At 33.9% G+C, this 20,949-nt stretch overlaps 1 protein-coding gene across 8 annotated transcripts in view; it reads left to right on the top strand.

Moving 5' to 3' along the window:
• The window catches only part of CDC42BPA (CDC42 binding protein kinase alpha), a 311,999-nt gene that overhangs the window by 221,216 nt on the left and 69,834 nt on the right, over positions 1-20,949 (top strand). For all 8 annotated transcript variants that reach the window (XM_087424444.1, XM_087424440.1, XM_087424442.1 and 5 more), the window contains 5 exons: positions 7,746-7,870; positions 14,260-14,365; positions 14,792-14,940; positions 16,473-16,564; positions 18,981-19,057. In XM_087424444.1, coding sequence (XP_087280570.1) covers positions 7,746-7,870; positions 14,260-14,365; positions 14,792-14,940; positions 16,473-16,564; positions 18,981-19,057 — 549 coding nt within the window. The remainder of the gene's footprint in view (positions 1-7,745; positions 7,871-14,259; positions 14,366-14,791; positions 14,941-16,472; positions 16,565-18,980; positions 19,058-20,949) is intronic.

Genomic DNA, 20,949 nt, shown 5'->3' with positions numbered 1-20,949 from the left:
TTTCTCAAACTGCTATCATTTTGCATTTCTTGTGCCAGTTTATTAAACAGTTGTAAAAATCCTAATATTAACCAGAAGGTTTAATAATTTTATTTACATTTAAATAAGAAGGTTTGGATAATTGTGTTTATGATTATTCTAGAGTTTTCCTCCAGTAAAAGTATTATGTTCGATTAGTTGTTCCAATAACAGATTGAAAGACCATGACTAGTCGTAAAAGAGAGACTTCATTCTATCTCAGTTTTCCGTATATCTTTCTCTCACCACTTTCCCCATAATTATTTAGTTTTCTGAGCGTTTAAAAATAACTTTGCTTGTTTGGCTGAAAACTACTTGAGAAAGAACTCTGTTAGTTCATTTTGTAAAGTCTTATAGAGCCGATGTACAAGCACTGTGGAAAGTGGCCAAATAGTAAGTCAGTATAAATGGATTTTTTAAACTATGAATAGTGTATGTATGAACGTTATCATGTGACTCTTAGGTTATTTCCACTAAATAAAACTAACAATATTTGAACTTTATCCAAATAGGTCATATAGTTGTTATTTCATATGTTTGACTAATATGACTACAAAATTAATCATTTCTGTCTACAAGACGGAATTTTAAGATTCTGTTAAGAGTTATCTTGAGGTAAGAAATATTTTTAAACTCTAGAAGGCCACTTCATGTAGGATTTCTAAGCAAATTACCTAGTAAAAGATAGTACTATAGGTGAAGAAAAATTGAATTGGGAAATAGTCAAATTGAATGTAGATTAAATCTTGTATTCACCCCTTGGTTTTATTTCATTATTAACCATAAAGTTCTGCTGAGTTTACCAAAAAATACATATTTAGAGATAATTTTTGTGTGTGTGTGTGTGAGGAAGATCAGCCCTGAGCTAACATCCATGCCCATCCTCCTCTTTTTGCTGAGGAAGACTAGCCCTGGGCTAACATCTGTGCCCACCTTCCTCCACTTTATATGGGATGCCACCACAGCATGGCCTGACAAGCGGTGCACGCCCAGGATCTGAACCCGGGCCACCAGCAGCGGAGCACACGCACTTAACCGCTACGTCACGTGGCCAGCCCCAGAGATAATTTTTAAACAATACTCTTTTGATTCTGATGAGACCTGAAGGATAAAAATAAAAGTGTATCTCCTAAGTTTATAAAAATAAAACATTACCTTTTCTTGGTATGTTGAAAGATATGGTGAAGGATGTGAGTAGAACTTTGAGAGCAAATTTGGTAAGCAAAAGCAAAATGGTAAGCAAGTATTCAATGAAAATGATAACAAGGAACTGTTTATTCCTGGAGAAATAGGGGAGGGTCTGGGGTTTCTGCTTCCATTTGAACCTCTTCTCTACTTTTGCTCCTTTTATTCAGCTTTTGCTTCTCTCTCTACATATCTCTGAGTCTACCTAACTGCACATCTTCACTGTCTCTTTCCATTTATTCGTTTTCTGGTTTGCTTTGAATTGGGTATTTTCCTCACGAGGGATGACCAAAGAATACCTTTGCCGTTGCTACACCAGCTCTTCCGCTGGAAACCAACTTGGAGAGAACTGGATTGCTTCTCAACAGAACTTCAGACGCAGAAGCCAAAAAGCAATTATTATATTAATTTTAAAACTTATATAACTAATAACTAAGAGATTCTCACATTCATGTTTCTAAACTCCAAAAATAAAAATTAAAAAGTAAATAGAAAAAAAGTATATTGATATTTTCAGAAGTCTGTAAGGTCCACTTTTATTAAAAGATAACTTATTGCAAGTGAAATTAGCCATATTTGCCAGGGAGTGAAAGTAAATGGTTTCTAGTAAGAAAACATATCATTTGTGTCTTGTTTTTAAATTATTATTTTCCAAAAAAGCAAAATTACAAGAAAATGTGGAAAATATTCAACATGAAAGTTACCCATGATCTCATCACCACAGCTATTTTAATTTTATATGTTCCTTTCCTGGTTTTGTTTGTATACCTATTATTGCATAATTGCAGTCATGTATACATTCCATTTTCTAATCTACGTTTTCACTTAAAATGTTATGAGCATTGTTCCATATTCCTATGTTGTCTTATAATTATTATAAGCTAGATATGTCAATGTACAAATAGTAAAACCTTCTTATTCCCTAACATAAAAAATGAACTATTACTTAGGTAGAATTAACTATGTGCAGGTCTACTTCTGAGTTACTTATCATTTAATTCTCACAATAACTTTCTGAGATATACCCTATTATTCTCACCATTTTATAGATGAGGAAACTGAGGCAAAGGGACATTAAGTTACTTTCCTAATCGCAGAACTAGGAAGTAGCAGAATGGGATTGGAACAAGGGTGGTCTGGCTCCAGAGTCTATTCAGTAATAATAAAAAGATTAACTTTTATCTGACTAATACTAAACAAATCTATTGAAAACTACTTGTAACTCTTGTAACAAAGCAGTACAAAATCTGCATTTCCTCCTCTTCTTGCAAATCTCCAGCTGAAACCCCAACCACATTAGTTGGAAGGGCTGTCAAAAGCAATGGTAATCAATAAAGGATGTGTTGTGAGAATTAGTGAAGACACTGCATCTGCAAAAAACGTTCTCAGAAGCAGCTGGTAGACTTATGGCTATGCTAACTTGAAGAGATTGACGAATCCTTTCAAGAAAAAGAAAGTTTCAAAGTGGACATAATGTCCAAAAAAAAAAAATTTCAGAATTCTTGGAATTAACCAGCAGAAGACAACTACAGAACATCACTGAGATAAATTAAGGAATATCTAAACAGATAGAGAGATATACCATAATAATGGGTTGGAAGACTCTATTGTTAGGATGGCAGTTCTTCCCTAAAGGATCGTAGATTCAAGGAAATCCTTAGCAAAATTCTAGTAGGCTTTTTTGTTGGAATTGACAAGCTTATCCTTAAATTTATAGGGGAATACAAAAGGCCTATCATAGCCAAAATACTTGGGGGGGAAATAAACAGAAGTTGGAAAATTTGCACTATGGAATTTTGAAACTTACTATAAATCTACGGTTATCAAAAGACTAGTATTGGCATAATGGAATAAAGACTCCAAAAATTAAGTCCTCATGTTTATGATCAATTGATTTTCAGCAAAAGTGCCAAGCCAATTCAATAGGAGAAGAATAATCTTTTCAACAAATGGTGCTGGAACAATTGGATATCCATGTGCAAAAAAATTAACTTAGATCCCTACCTCATACCATATACAAAAATTAACTCAAAGTGGATTATAAACTGAAAACTATCATTTGTAATGATAAATTGGACTTCATCAAAATTTAAAGACAGCATTAAGAAAATGAAAAGACGTACAGAGATGAGGAGGAAACATTTGCAAATCGTTATCTCATAAAAGACTTATATTTGGAGTATATAAAGAACTCTTAAAACTCAATAATAAGAAATAATACAAACAACCCAATGAAAAAATGGGAAAAGATTTGAGTAGACATTTTATGAAAGAAGATATATAAATAACAAATAAGCACATGAAAAGATGTTCAGTATCATTAGTCATTAGGAAAATGCAAGTTAAAACCACAGTAAGATACTGCCCTACGCTCTCAGTGATGAGTGTATTCAATAAGAGTGACCATACCAACTGTTGACGAGGATGTGGAGGAACTGGGACTCATACACTGCTTGTGGGAGTATAAGATGATATAGTCACTTTAGAAAATAGTTTCAAAATTTCTCCAAAAGTTAAGCATACACTTAACCATATAACCCAGAAATTCTCTTAGACATTTATCCAAAAGAATTGAAAACATAGTCTCCTTAAAGACTTGTGTATAAATGTTCATAGCATCATTATTCATAATAGCAAACAACTAGAAACAATACAAATGTCCATCAACTAGCGAATGAATAAAGTATAGTAATATCCATATAATAGAATACTACTCAACTGTAAAAGAGGAATGAATTTCTGATACATACAACACCATGGTTGAACCTCAATAATGTAAGTGAAAGAAGCCTGATACGAAAAACTACATATTGTATGATTTCCTTGATATTAAATTTCTAGAAAAGGCAAAGCTATAGACACAGAAAACAGATCTGTGATGCCTGGAACTCAGGATGGGAGCCAGGATCAACTGCAAACCAGCTATAGGGAAATTTCTCAGGTATTGGAAGTGTTCCAAAAGTGGATTGTGGTGATTGGTTTTTTTTGGTTGTTGTTGTTGTTTTTGTGAGGAAGATCAGCCCTACATGCCAATCCTTCTCTTTTTGCTGAGGAAGGACCAGCTCTGAGCTAACATCTATTGCCAATCCTCCTTCTTTTTTTTTCCCCAAAACCCCAGTAGATAGTTGTATGTCATAGTTGCACATCCTTCTAGTTGCTGTATGTGGGACGTGGCCTCAGCATGGCCGGAGAAGTGGTGTGTCAGTGCGCACCCAGGATCCGAACCTGGGCCGCCAGTAGTGGAGAGCGTGCACTTAACCGCTAAGCCATGGGCGTGGCCTGGATTGTGGTGATTATTGCACAACTGTTTAAATTTCCTAAAAATCATGGAACCATGCATTTATAATGGGCGAATTTTATAGTATGTAAATTATACTTCAATAAATCTATAAAAAAAAGAGAATAGCTGGTAAAATACATTTTCAGAGGTAAATGGCACACCCTGAGACACAAACTTTAAATCCTGTGTTCTCAATAGGCAGATAAGGTTGTGTGTTGGCCGTGATAGCTTCTGTGGACCCCATTTCCTTCTGAGAAGACAGTGAGGTTGAAAGGAATAGTAATTACTAATGGAAGATTGAGACCATTTATCAGGAAAATGTAGCCATGAAATAAAAATTGTCTGCAAATATTTTATCAGGAATTTTTAAAAATTTAATAAAGCAAGAACTTTTGCTTATGACTATGACAGATTAGCTTACATCATACCCACCACGTCATCAGGAAGACCTATAAAGCTGGATTTTTAAAAAAAAAATTTAATGCTATATAATACTTTCTACAGTATTCATCTGCAGAAGGCATTGGAGAAATAAGAAAGCAGGCAAGACTTTACTGATCAAGATCCTATAAGGAGTAGTGCAGAGAGATGAGCCCAACATTCAGTGCCACTTTTCTTCTTGAGGCATTTGCTGATAGGAAAGCCAAGATAGGGAAAGCTGAGAATCCAGGAAGCTGAATACAATATTCTACAGTCTCACAAGTTTGGAGAGATAAAAACTGAATATCAGTGCCCACCAAGGTGCCAGATCCTTGGTAATCAATTCAGGCTTTCAACTGGACTGGTCTAAAGGCTACATTTTAGGAATAAGGGTGAACCAGAAAGAGATGAGATCTCTCAATGACTGAAACTCAGCCTCTAAGTAATTAAATCCCTGATCTATCTGTAGTTTCCTGCCAGAAGTAAAAGTAAATAGTCTCTGGAGGCAGATGTTATATAGAGCCTCAAATTATCTTGTATATGGCATGCAGTAAAAAATTTTCATGTACAATGTGTGGCATGCAGTAAAAAATCACCATGCCTACTAGGAGATACAATCAAATCACTGAAAATTAAGAGAAAAAAATATAACAGCAAAAACAAAATAAGAAAAGAAAAAATGAAAAGAAAATCAGGCAGTCAGGTTAATTAGACCCACAGGAATTCCAAGTATTGGAATTTTCATAAATGAACTTTGTGTGATATGTTCAAGAAAATAGAAGACATGATGAAGAATTTCAGCAGACAACTAGAATCTATACAAACGAGTAAAATAGAATTTCTAGAAGTGAAAAATAAAATAACTGAAATACCCAATAGAAGATTAAACAGCAAATTGAAAGAGCCAAAGAAAGGAGTGGGTAAGTAACAATATTTCCAGACCAAAGTAGGGATAGAGATTTCAAAGGATGGAAATACATAAAAGAGGACATGAGGTGTAGGGGACATGATGAAAAGATCTGACATACGAATATTTGCTTTCCCAGAAGGAAAGGAGAGAGAGAGCGTAACAGAAGCAATATTTGAAGAGTTAATGGCCCATAATTTTCCAAAATGTATGAAAAACATTTAGCCACAAATTGCAGAAATGCCACAAGCCCTAAAGGTGATATGTAAAAATTAAATCCCATTAGGCACATCATAGAGAAACTGCTGAAAACCAACAACCAGAGAAAATCCTAAAAGCAGCCAGAGAAGAAAGACACGTTATATTCCAAGGAGCAAAAGTTCAACTAAAAGCTGACTTCCCAACAGAAACACTGGAATCCAGAATAAAAAGAAATGACATCTTCAAAGTGCTGAAGGAAAATAACTGCCAACCTAGAATATTATAGACAGCAAAGAGTATCTTTCAAAAATGAAGGCAAAAATTCAGGCTACAGAAAACTCTACAGGACAAAGAACCTACTTTCTTCAACAAATAAATTACAAGAGAAATAAAAGTGTTGGAGGGGAACCTCTATGGACTGAATGTTTGTGTCCCTCCAAGATTCATGTGTTGAAAGCTGATCCCCAGTGTGATGGTATTTGGAGGTGCGGCCTTTGGGGGATGATTAAGTCATGAAGATGGAGTCCTCATGAGTGGGGTTAGGCCTCCACTGTGTGAGAACACAATCGAAGATGGCCAGCTGGAACCAGGAAGCAGGCCCTCGCCAGACGCCAAATCTGCTGGTGCCTTGATATGGACATCCCAGACTCCAGAACTGTACGAAATAAATGGTTCTTGTTTAGGCCACCCAATCTATGGTACTCTATTGTAGCAGCCCGAAACGACTAAGACAGGAGCCTATAAACAAGAGACTTAAAAGATGTAGCAACCATCAAGCAATGTCTATTTGTTGGTATCATGATTCAATTTAACAAACTTAAGTTTTTTGATATTTTGAGATAAGTGGAAATTTGAACAATTAATACCTGTGTGATGATATAAGGGAAACTGTTAAATTTGTTTAAGCAGGATAATGATTTTGTGGTTATATTTAAAAAGAGAGGGCCGGCCCCATGGCTTAGCGGTTAAATGCATGCGCTCCGCTGCTGGCGGCCCGGGTTCGGATCCCAGGTGCACACCGATGCACTGCTTCTCCGGCCATGCTGAGGCCGCGTCCCACATACAGCAACTAGAAGGCTGTGCAACTATGACATACAACTATCTACTGGGGCTTTGGGGGAAAAAAATAAATAAATAAAAATTTTAAAAAAATAAAATAAAAAATAAAAAGAGCCTTATTTTCTAGAGAGATACACAGAAATATATATGGATAAAATTATATGATGTCTGGTATTTGGTTCAGAATAATACAGGAGGAAGGGGTAAGAAGACAGGAGTACAAATGAAGTAAGATTGACAGTGAGGTGATAATTGTTGAAATTCGGTGATGGGCTCATGGGAATTCGCTTATACTCTACTGTCCATTTTTGGATATGCTTGAAATTCTTTATAAGTTTTAAAAAAAAAAGAGAATGACCTAGAGACATTTTTAGACAAAAGAAAAAGAGATGTAACCAGCTGAATTGGGAAGTATTTCAGGCAAATGGAGAATGTTCACAAATGGAACTGATTCAGTGTAGGGAGTAAGGGAAAAGCAAACACGGGGGCATTCTGAGTACTCGATGTTTCCAAATTCAGTGACCAGAAGGGTGCATAATAATACGAAATCAGGAAGACAGGCATTTTTGAGTGGAAAGTGGTAAGTTCTCACATTTGACAAGAGGCATCTAGGCACCTTGAATTCCTGCTGCTAAAAGTCACATGTGTCTTAATTGTCTTAAAACTGCCTTTCAGCTTACCACTTTGTATGAGAACTTAAGTATGCGCAACCAGCAGTTAGAGGGAGAGGTGAAAGATCTAGCAGACAAGAAAGAATCCGTGGCACACTGGGAAGCCCAAATCACAGAAATCATTCAGTGGTGAGTACTCTTTCAAATGTGTTCTTGTGGGTGATTTTGGGCATTTGGGCTAGTTGGTATGAATTCCAGGAGGCTACTAACATATTTTTGATCTGATTTCTTGCTATGAAAAATAAGTTTCCCTGAAAAGCATAATTTTATTTCGGATCTGTTATTTATTACTGATCTGTGTTGTTTTGTGTTTTCTGTGATGTTCCTCTGTTCCCTAACTCCAACAAACGTCCTATATCAGCTTTTATACAGCTTCCTTGAAAGCTGATATTTCTTTCTAATAAATGTTGTATATAAAATATATATATGTTATATATATATAATGTTATTTATAAAATAAATAAAATGTTATTCTCCCCTAAGACAGTCAGTCCTTAAAGAACTTAAAGAAAAAACTCATTCACTAGCTATAGATGTTTCTTTCTTGGATCAGAATTGCTGTATGTGTGATTATTTTAAGAAACAGGAAGCCTGGAGAAAAACTTAGAAGTGGAAGATGTTGTGCCATTACCTTCTCTCATAATAACAGATTGATCACACGTGGCCTTTTAAAAACCTTAAATGGTTACAGTTTCGTTTTATCAACTGTTCTTTAAGCTCCTAGGATTTAATTTAGAATAACTACCTTAGTAACTTTTATGTTAATTCATTCATTAAATGATTTTTCTGGTATTTGTAAAACTTTGTATATAATACATGAAGAAAGTAGAATCCAATGGGGATTTTATTTTCTAATGAAAATAGGTAGCTTAACTTTTTATATTTACTTTTTAACTCTTTTTGGCACATCATTAATTTTTATAAAAACAACTAGTTTCTTCATATATCTATAGACCAATCATTTGGTGGGAATTTTAGTTTCTTGTGCTCTTATTTTGGTTCTTTAAGCATTTTTCCCATTTTCTACTTATACCAGATTAATATCCTCCTTCTTAAATAAAATCAGAAGTGACTAAAGTGTCTCTTTAAGTAATCTTACTCAAATGACTCAAGTGTTCTGATATTGGCTTAACTGTAGAGCTCTTATGTTAACTCATCTTTGGCTTATGAATGTGACTATTCAGTGCATATCTAAAGGATAATGCTCAAATTGTGGAAATTTGGTTGTGTTCCAAACAGTACAGTTAATGGTTCATTAATGTTTAATTTATGTCCTTGTCATCAAGTCTACATTTCTGAAGCAAAATCATTTGAATCTTTAGCCAAGCTTATGATATCAAAAATTACAACCCTTCATTTGTAACTCCATTATTATGTAATCAAATTTATAATTGAGATGTTGCTGAAAAATAGTCTACAGGAGACAAAGCTGATCTGGCCAAAGCCTGAGATCCTAGACACTGATCTTTTCCAGTGACTCGCGAGATGGGTTCAGATGTAATGGGAAGTGGTTCTGGTAAAGGAAGGAAGCTTTAAATATGGACTGTCTGGACGGGGTTGGTAGAAAGGATGACGATGAAAGTTCTTATATGGTACCACAAAATGCTTGTTTTACACTTGCCCATTCAAGTGAAATATGCGGAAGAAATCAGGAATAATATAAGGAAGTCACTTTGCATAAAAGCTGTTATTTAGAAATAGACTAATTTATTAGCTAAATTGTTAAATACCTAATCGGCTGAAAGTACAAGATATACTCCCTGTACTCAGAGTTCTCATCACCTACTTGAAAGTTAGCTCTGAGATATTCTATTCAAGCTTATAAAAGTCAAAAGTCACAGGCTATTTCCAGTTGTTTAGTCTGGTACATTAAAAAATGAAGTAATGCCAAAACAAGGCTTGGAAACCTGTGATATACAGTATTTTAAGTGTTTCCATTGGACAAATAAACAGTTTTAAAACAAAACAAACACTATTGTTTATAAGACCTCATTTGAATGCATTTCTAATGGCCGTCTTACTCTGCCCCCTCTGCCTTTTCCTGTGAAATAGCCCTTTCGTATGAAAGAAATACAGCTCTATATTGCTCATCGCTGTATTAGAGCAGGGACCTTTCTTCTCACCCTTGGCTCATCAGAAGACTCCACTCTTCTCTTTGAAATGATATTACAAAAAAAGGTTGGAGTAATAGGCTAGTCCATAAGATTCATTTTTTAAATGTTATGTCCTCACATTTAAAGCACTCTTCTGGTGCAATAGGAGATAGAAAGGTCTATAAAATATTGCACTTTGTTTTCAGGTAGCTCATAACGTAACATTTAACAGTTTAAAAACTAATGTGACCAGAGCTGGAGATGATTTACAAGACTTAAATGTGAATTGTCTTATGTATTGGACAAATACTGATTTTTCTATCGGAGTATAGAGGAGAGAGAATTACCTCTGACTAGGTACTCAAGAAAATTGGGGGTAATCAGTTGAACTATAACGTGTTTTCTGAAAACACTTGAGTTTAGTAGAGAGTCCACCTAGTTTGACTAAATTGGAGAATTCATGTAAAAGAATAGTAGAAAATAAGACCAGTAAAGTTACTGCAGTGCAGTTACCGTGAATACTGGGTAAGAATTTGAACTTCATTTATTTATAAAAAGAAGGAGAAGGTTTTTGTAAAGGATAATGGCATTGATTAAAATAATGCATTAGGAAGATAACTCTTCACTGTGGTGTTCAGCATGAAAACAAAAGGAAGTTTGGGGAAAATTGAACAAATGGAGAAGACATTATGGAAGAATAATCTATAGGACTTAATTATAAATGAAGGGCAAGAGATGAGGAATTAATGTTTCTGAATCTCTGAGTTGGAGATATTCAGAAAATGATGATATCATTGAAGTAGGAAAGAGGGGAGAAGGAACCAACTTTGGGGAAGATGATATAATCAGTTTGAGTTGTTCTTTTATTTTTGTTTGTTGGTGAATCTGAGGTCATCCTGAGACCTCTGAGTGGATATTTCCAATATGCTTTTGAAAAGACGACATAAAGGTTAGGATTACAAAATATAAATTTGGGGATTTAATTTCTGGTAAATAAGGTCATTGAAGTTGTTGAGATCTTTTTAAAGAGAAAAGAAAGAAGGATAATGGTGAGGGCGACATAATAGAAGATAGAGGAAACAGCTGTGTAAGACAACCAGGAAAATGTTTTAATGATCAGAAAGGGTTTCAATAATGTAACAATTTATTTCGGTTTATTTATATTCACTCACATTATTTGAAATACTCCTCATTCATTAATCTTCATTTGTGTATAGTAATAGCATATGTTGATTAAAACATAGTATGTTCCAGGCATTAGGCTGAAAATTCACATGTATTCTTAGTTATGACAACAGTCCTATGAGGCAGGTATTATTATTATTATTCCCATTTTATAGGTGAAATAACTGAGAGTTAGAGGGGGTAAATGACTTATCCACAGTCACACAGCTGGTAGGCAGCCAGCTGGGATTTGAACCCAGGCCTATTTGACTCAAGAATCAAGTTCTTAATCACTCTGCTGTATATGTCCTAACTCCTCAACTTTGTAAGGACCATATCTTATGTATCTTCTTCTGTTTTCCTAATAGACCCAACATAGTAGTCAGTATTTAATAAATATTTCTTGATTAACTATGTGAAAGAACTTGGGAGGAGAGGATTAGATATGCCAAAAGAACAAAATAGATCTAAATTGGCCTTTTGTAGTTGAGTAGTTATTTTAATAGACTGCAGTTTCAGCAAAATAGTTGAGGCAGAAATCAGACTTCAGAGAGTACGTAGGAGTGAGTGAAGAGTTAACTACTAGAGCAATTAGGTATAAGTTGTATAACAATGAAAGGGGGAGAGAAAAAGGATGTTGGAGTTGGGGCAGCTAGAATAGGGAACTTTTTGCATTAGGAAAGGTCTATGCATTTTTTTTTTTAATAATTTTATTTATTTATTTATTTTTTCCCCCAAAGCCCCAGTAGATAGTTGTATGTCATAGCTGCACATCCTTCTAGTTGCTGTATGTGGGATGCGGCCTCAGCATGGCCGGAGAAGCCGTGCGTCAGTGCGCGCCCAGGATCTGAACCTGGGCCGCCAGCAGCGGAGCGCAAGCACTCAACCGCTAAGCCACGGGGCCGGCCCTATGCATGTTTAAAGGAACAAATGGAAATAATGAGACTGAAAATATAAGATGTGGTAGAGAAGATAATTATTTGTATATAGTAACAACTGTGGGATTAGGAATACATTTAAATGACTTAACCACAGAAAAGATGAGAGACTTGCCTCTAAAACTGTTAAAAAAAAAACAAAAAAAGTTAAGAGAAGTTTGAGTAAACTTAACCACACGGCCTAGAAGAAAGGGGCAAGACATAGTGTTGGGGCTGGGGAAGTGAGGTTTTTTTAGAGATGAAGGTTGGAAAGAGACAAATAGCAATGATTATGAAAAAGAATTGTGGAACTTAAATGGCATGAGTTTGTAGCTGACCGAGTCTTTTTTTTTTTCACCCTTCCCACCAGTAATTTTCTGTAGCCAAGAAAATAGACATAGGTTTAATCAAAAGTTGAGAATTAGTGGAAGACCACCGTAGTAAGGGGATGTGGATGTATTCAACACGTAAATGAAAAGCAAAGTTAGAAGAGATTGTTTTTTATAGAAGATTTCAAACAACATAAAAGTGATTTACAAGAAGTTATTTGATTTCCTGGAAATGTGCGTAAGCCAAGATCTCTGAGCTGTGGTAGATACTAAACTAGCACTAGTTGAGGCCAATTAGCCTGGCCATTTAAATGATAATATAGTTTCCTTCATTGTTACTATGTAAGTGTCTTTCGTTGTATTCTACAAAAATAATCTTTCTCCATCCCCATTTATTTATTTTTATTTTTATTGAAGTATGGTTGACATACAATATTGTATTAGTTTCAGGTGTACAACATATAGTGATTCAACATTTATTTACATTACAAAATAATCAACCTGCTAAGACTAATAACTATCTGTCATCATACAGAGTTATTACAGTATTGTTGACTATGTTCTATATGCTGTACATTATATCCCCATAACTTACTTATTTTATGACTGGAAGTTTGTAGCTCTTAATCTCCTTCACCTATTTCATCCTTTCTCACATCCCCCTCCCCTCCAGAAACCACCAGTTTGTCCTCTGTATCTATGAGTCTGTTTCTGTTTTGTTTTTTTTGTTCATTTGTTTTGTGTTTTTTAGATTGCACATGTAAGTGAAATCATACAATATTCTTCTTTCTCTGTCTGGCTTATATCACTTATACTAAGTGAAATAACCCATTTATTCTTTATACTACAGATTAGATGATTAAATGAAAAGATTGTGGTCACTTGTGGTATCCACAGGTAAAGAATTTTAAAAGGAAACAGCCTCCCACTACACAAACTTTCTTAATATTTCCTAAAGCCATTTTTCTTTAAAAGGCAATAAAAATATATATATTTACGTAGAGCCTAAAAATTTGTAACTGTCACTAGAGTGGGCAACTTCTTACCATGATTTTATTGCTTCTCTGTTTCGATTCTTTTGCTTGTCTTCCAAAACACCTTTCCATCTGAGAGAAGAAAGGACCAATCCCCTTTTAAAGGACCTCTTTAAGATATATATATATGATATGTTATATATATATATATATATATAAATGTATAAATTCATATATATATAAATTTGACTGCTCAGGAGTTTAAATTTTAAAAGATGCTAAAGCAATGCTCAAGATTTAAACTTGTCTGCTGTACACATCACAGATATGTATTGATTTACCTGAAATATACTTTCCTTATAGCTGTTCAGTGGCCTGAATTTTATCCGTGAAAACAACCAGCTTGCGCAAAGGCAAACAATCTTCCCCAAAGTGCATTAGAATACGCTTCTGAGCATTACAAATTTCAACTTCATGTTTTTTTACTGAAACTGAGTTTCAGTAGATTTTAATCTTTTCTCTTTGATTGGTATTTCATTGACCAGTTTAGAAACAGAAGAGCTTTATTACAATGTTTTTTCTGATTTTTTACAATATTCTACTTTAAACTAAACTTTCTAAATACAGTGTACTTTGGTTTTAAGAAGGGTGTGTTGTATTTTCATAAGATAAAATAACAGAATCTTAATATTCTTTTGAAATCATGTGAGTATGTGGGTGTCTGCATTTAATGTCAGATTAAAAGAGTATTAATTCTGTGGTCAAGGCAAAGGTTTACTAATTTGTCAGATATAAGTAATTTGGACTTTCTGAAACATGGCCAGCTTTGTGGACTTTGTGGAACAGTTCAGTAAACCTCCTCCCACCTGTTGGCAGATAGTAGTACTGTGGTGGACCTTTTGAAAGAAGATATTTGAGAACATTAGTAAATTTCTAGCACTTATTTCTTTGTGGTGCTTTAAATAACATATATGTCACTGAAGTCTTTCTGTTTGTTTAACTTTTGCACTTTATCTCTGTCTTTATATGTATACATTCTAGGGTCAGTGATGAAAAGGATGCACGAGGATATCTTCAGGCCTTAGCTTCTAAAATGACTGAAGAATTGGAAGCGTTAAGAAATTCCAGCTTGGGTACACGAGCAACAGTAAGCTCTGCCATTTTGCTTAGAGGTTTATTGTATTAGGAGGGGGAAAAGGCTCAAAAAACACTATAGTAAATCTGAGTATTTCTCTCAGTTTGTCTAGGCTTTAGACTACTCTGGGGTTTTTCATGAGGCCTCAGTTAGTCCATGTCTTTTCCAGTTTAGGAAATCATAATACATAGCTGCTTAACTGTAATTTGTATGGCTAGCGATTATTGGTAATTAACTATAAAAAATAAACTCATTTATATGTGAGTCTACAATTATTTCTGAATTTAATGAAAAATAAGATATTTTCACAAGAAATGTTTCTGTTCTGTTATTAGAGAAAGTGCTTTTAAGTAGTTTCCAAATTCACTTGGATTACTAAATTTAAATGTTCAAAATAAAATAGGATGGAGCTGAAAACACAGTCATATTATTTCATAGGATATGCCCTGGAAGATGCGTCGTTTTGCAAAACTGGATATGTCGGCTAGACTGGAGTTGCAGTCAGCTCTGGATGCAGAAATAAGAGCCAAACAGGCCATCCAAGAAGAGCTGAATAAAGTTAAAGCATCTAACATCATCACAGAATGGTAAGATTGAGTAATGTAGCCCTGCTAGAATAATATCTAAGTTGGTCCAACAGTATTTGGAGAGAAGTTACATGTTTAATTTCCTACCTATCACTTTCGTTTAAGTGATGATCAGAAAAAGTTATGAAGATTTAAAATGAATAGATGTTTTCAAGCCTTATATGCAGTTGATGGGATTTTAATACAGCCTTGTTTTTCTTTGACTTATCCAGAAAGTGAAATTAATAGTACTAATTAATATTCCATTATTTACTTTTCTCCTTATTTTTAAAATTTAATTGACTCAAATTTTATTCCATTAAATCCAAAATTCTCTCATGTTCAAGAATATCATATTAATAACAAAATACAGTCATCTGAAAATTCTGGCCTCTACCATAGATCTTTTACAAATAAAGGTTCAATTGAGGGCAGATTTCAAAATGGTATAATATATTTTAATTATAATTGTTTTTCGTGTTCTTTTATGTATTAAAAATAAGTATATCCCCCACAGTCTCTGGGAGAGTTAGCTAATTAATACATTCCCTCAATTCTTATCACAACAGTAGAGCAGATTATACTCTTAATAAATAAATGATAAAATGAAAATCATAATTGGATTGGATATAAACCTGGTTCAAGAATAAGTCAGTATAGGTAATATAGAGGAACAACAGAAAGTTCATGTTAGGAATCAAAATATAAACAGAAAAATCCATTTGGTGCTCGGAATGCCAAAGAATTCAAAGGCATTCAGTCATGGAAAGAAATATAGTCCATAAATTCAGGTTTTAATGATGTGAGGCCTTAGTCCTTAAACTGCAGTCATTAATGTTTTTAATTAAATCAGAGGCCAGATACACAGCACCCCAGTTGAATTATAAACTCTTGTTATAAATAATCCAGACATAAATTTAGTATGCTTTACCTAAATGTGCTAGTGTGACATTGAAAATGGAGAAAACACTTTTTTCTGGAGAATATGAAGTGATCCCAGCATAAAAAGCTACTAAGTATCATTTCTTTGTTGTAGTTTGGAATAAGTATGATCTTTGTTCTTACACCTAGGAGAGATGAGTTTATACATTTGTTCATAAATCAGGGATATGAATCAAACTGAAAATTATAAACTTACATATATATGCTCCACTTTCATGGTTCTCTATGAAAGAAGTCTAACAGAATTCTAAAATTAACCTTTGATTTTATGACTTTTTTTAATTTAATAATTTAATTGAGGGTCAGCAACTTTTTCTATAAAAGACCAGGTAGTAACTATTTTAGGCTTTTCGAGCTGTATGGTCTCGGTCTACTCAACTCTGCTGTGCAGCCATAGACAATATGTCAGTGAATGAGCCTGGCTGTGTTCCGGTAGAACTTTATTTACACAGGAGTAGATGACAGGGTGGCTGTGTCCTTCCTGCAGAAGTTTGCAGTTTCCTAATATAGCATGAGTGACATTTAAACCAAATAAGTCCAACTACATACATGATGGCTCACTAACCAGCAATAAAAATAATGACGTTTTTCCTTTTTTCCCCTTATTTAAGTAAACTAAAAGATTCAGAGAAGAAGAACTTGGAACTACTATCAGAAATCGAACAACTGATAAAGGACACTGAAGAGCTTAGATCTGAAAAGGGTATGAGAATGTGTTTTACATCACTCAGGACTTAATGTTCTGTTATGAACACAAGAATCAGCTTACAGTCATGCGTCGCTTAGCGACAGGGATACAGTCTGAGAAATGCGTTGTTAGGTGATTTTGTCATTGTACGAACATCATAGAGTGTACCCACACAAACCTCGATGGTATAGCCTACTACACACCCAGGCTATATGGTACTAATCTGAGGAGATCATTGTTGTTTATGTGGTTCCTTGTTGACCAAAACGTCCTTGTGCAGCGCATGACTGTATTGTGTTGGGGGGAGAACTGTCCACATAAGCAATTCTGGCACTCATTTGTGGATATATGTATGTATATCTGATATAACACACATACACACATTTATTACACTGGTCTCTGAGTTATTTTGTTTTACTTAATATACACTGTTTAAAAGATTTCATAGTAACAGAAAAACACATTTTGCCATAAATTTGACTGTTTTCTCAGTGCCATGGACTTTTTCATGAATAATATTTTTGCAATTGGAAAAAAATTACTTTGGAAATTGGAAAAAAAAATTTTATAATATACTGGTGAAGAATTATTTTGGCATTTCAGTGTCTTCTTCCATGTTTGATTCTTAAATTGCTTGCCCTATGGGATTTCCCAGGATTTATTTCCATTTTCTTGAAAATATTACTTGACCATTTTTCCATTAATGTAAAAAGTAACTCAGAGTACTTGGTAGCTCTATTACATGAACTTAAACTTTCTTTCCATAATGTGGGCATTAATGATGTGAAGATTTAATAAAAAGAAATTCAGGATGTTATTTTCTTAATGAGGGGATCTCTCATATGCACTTAATAGAAATTCATTTTCCTGACAACGTCAGTCTTCCTGACTGAACACTGAACTAGTTAATGGGCTTCATGTTATGCTTCCCTGTCATTTCCTGGTCCTGTGACGGTGATGTAGAGTGGTTGGATCTCTGCGTCTGCTTTTAAAATTGTAGAGGAAGGAGGGTAATCACATAAAGGAGTTAACAGGAGAAAGCCATTAAAAGTAGTGGATATTGAATAAATTTTTGTTCATTGAGTTTCCTAGTGAACAAGAAAAGAAGGAACCTAGAAAAATTAGGATCTCAGATTAGAAGCGCAGGGCATCGTGCCAAAATGAGAGTCAAGCTGAGCTTTAATACGTGAAGGTGGAAGGGAGCTGCGTCATTTAGGGAGCTGCGTCATTTAGTGAGTAGAGGAGAAAGAATATATAAGACGGGGAGGACCTGTGGCCCTAAAAGCAATTTATACAGAAAAGAGACCAGTGCGGAGTATGACTCAGTGTGACACACCAGATAACGCTGACCACGTCATTTTTAGAATAGATCTAAACTTGCGAAAGGATCACACTGCCTCGTGAGAGCATATTCACCTGTGGCTTTTTATTTGGATTTTGAACGTTGCAGAGTAATAAAACTTCACTCTATGTTGTAACATAATGTACTATACTACTTAAATAATATAATATTTACATAATAAGGGCAAGGACTTTTTTTCTGCTTTGTTTACTGTTATATCCCCAGTACCTAGACAGGGTTTGGCACGTAGTAGGCTCTCGATAAATATTTATTGACTGAATGAATTTCTGAACATATTGCCTTATCTAGCAACTATGGTATATTATTGGAGAGTAATACAAAAAACACACAAAGTAATTGATGTCAGTGCCTAAGGATGTGGATATCAAAAATGTGTGCTTGGTTGTTTCTGCTTTTTCCTTCCTAGTATTTATCATTATATATATTTTTTGAGATTTCTTTTGGAAATTATGCATTTAAAGTTAATACCATAGCCAAGAGATATGCATGAAATATTTTAATTCATCTGAGAAAAAGTAGGGTTTGGATTCTTCATTCTGTCAATAAAACAATACCCAAAATCAGATTGAGGCCTTGACAAAAGTTTTTTCATAATTAAATACATTCATTTTATCACTGCATTATATTCTTATAAAAGATTATTTATATTAGTGAGAGCATACTATATGCTTGATAAGAATATTTAGAAAGAGAAACTGCGTTTGGTGATAAATTAGCTTAGAAAAATCAGACGTAACCAGGGCCCTATTTTTAAAATTCTCTCAAGTCTGTCAAAAGATTTGATGTGTTTTTTATGATGTACTATATGGGAAAAGAAAGAAATTCAAGAACTCAAGTAAGTCAAGAAACAAATACTTCATGTAGACTGATACAATTTAATTATTAAGTGATATTCCAAGAAACACTAATGTATTTTAGTTTTTTAAATATGTCGAGTTAATAATATTGATCATCTTTAAAATATGGTAGTTTGTGAACAGCTTTTAATAGATTCAGACAGGAAAGGTTATCCATGAAAATTAGTTTTGATTGTTGTAGTTTTAAAAAAAAGTTGCTGCTGTCTTCTAGGTATAGAGCACCAAGACTCACAGCATTCTTTCTTGGCATTTTTGAATACGCCTACCGATGCTCTGGATCAATTTGAAGTAAGTGTCAAACTTTTCAGATATCCTCTGTGGTCAATTTAAAATTCACTTTGTGATTTAAAATTCACTTGCAATAAAACTGTTTTATTGCATCCTACATAAGAGGACCTAGAATCTTCTATAAACAAAAACGTTTTAGGAAAGCAATATGTTCTGCATTCTTATGGAAACTCTAATCACATTTGCATTTAAGAAAAATCTAAGAAAGGTCTAAATATGAGAGGCATTATAGGATTTAGAAGAAATTTCGTCTCTTCCCCTGAGAAACGGTGAGTGCAGTACAAATCCTAACTTTGAAGTAATTTTGACACTTTTCTTTTTTCTCTGAAGCATAGAGCCACAGTAAAAACAAATGAAAATGTCAGAGCTAACAGTAGGGCAGTACTAGTTCTAGTTCAAAATCAATTCAGTTTTTTAGAAGTGTACAATAGGAATGCTTTTTGTTAAAACTATTCCATAGAGTATATTTGGCAGATTCCATAATAATGTAATAATGATTGTATGACTCTGTCCTTCTTTGGAAAAAAAATTTTATAATATAAAGTATATTTTTGTCTCAGAAAATTTCAGTTAGTGGTTATTTCCTTATTCAGCACATATTTGTATCACTCTGTGCAAGGCACTGTTCTAGGTGCTGGAGATACGGTAGTGACCGAATAGACAGAGTCCTGCCCTCAATGAGCTTACCTTCTAGTGGGAGCAATGAGTGGCAGAGATTCTGTGGCTTGCTTTTAGTTGTTACCTTCTAAAGTGTTTACATTTAATTTGATTATTAATGATTTGCCATAAGCTTTATTTTATTACATTTTGGGCACAGTGTGTGAATTATATCTCATTCCTTTGGGAGAGGGAAAAAGAATCACTCTTTAAAAAGTAATTGATTAATTTCTAAGTTTCTTGAGAAACAGTGACAGTGACTGCTTTTCTCATTTATTTATTTGAATTAATGTCATTTGCCTTTCAATTGTTTTGCAAAATTTTTGATTTATTATTTGTTCTTATTAAATTGCTTCATCCATATTTTCTATTTTTTTATTGCTGTATTCGTTAAATAGGATTCCTTTTCTTCTTCCTCATCTTCACTGATTGATTTTTTGGATGACGTAAGTCTTTGATTTTCAAACCAATGCATCCTTCAGTAAAAGAGATCAGTGAATTGATATGAAGAATTTGCCTAGTAATGCAGTCAGTTTTAGAAATATCACACTTGATAATTTATTTGTGAGCCAAAATTTGCTTTTTTCTTATCTTAAATATAATGAAGAGTTTGTCATTATTAAAGATAATAAAGTAAAAGCATACTTTGAAAAATGCTTTGACCATCAGAGAATCTCTGTATTTCCATTCTTTGCAACAATTCCGAAGACTGGAATGTTTATTGATTATTGTCACTATATAGATATATATAAATAATTGCTCATTTTTATTTTTCATGGTGATTTCTATTTCACATTCCCCTTTTCTTTTCAGCCCTTTACTCTTTAATTTCTGTATTAGTTAAAAGTAAACCTCTGGTGGTATAATCAGAAAAAGTGACATGTTTTATTAAATCTTCCAGTAAATTTTATTGTAGCACAATATTGAGTAGAAATCAATTTTTAATGCTGGCAACATTTCTCCTCTAGTGTGGAAAGTGATTTTAGTCATATGCACTATTTGCACTATAAATTGACTGCATTATCATTTTCTCTCCTAAATTAATTCTATAGATTTAATAATTTAGAAGTTCCTAATGTATATCATTCCTTCTCTTTACAGAAATACCTGACAAATACATTCTCTCTATTCCACATTAAATGGCACAATAATTCTTGTCATAATGCTTTTTATTATCCTGTTGAACATTCGATCTTTCCAGAAATCGGGAAATAAAATGGGTTCAAATGCAAATA

Source organism: Ceratotherium simum, chromosome 36 (assembly GCF_057802395.1).
Source record: "Ceratotherium simum simum isolate JZ-2026a chromosome 36, ASM5780239v1, whole genome shotgun sequence".
Classification (NCBI taxonomy): Eukaryota; Metazoa; Chordata; class Mammalia; order Perissodactyla; family Rhinocerotidae; genus Ceratotherium; species Ceratotherium simum.
Note: the sequence above shows the minus strand (reverse complement) of the source record. Positions and strands in the feature narration are given on the sequence as shown.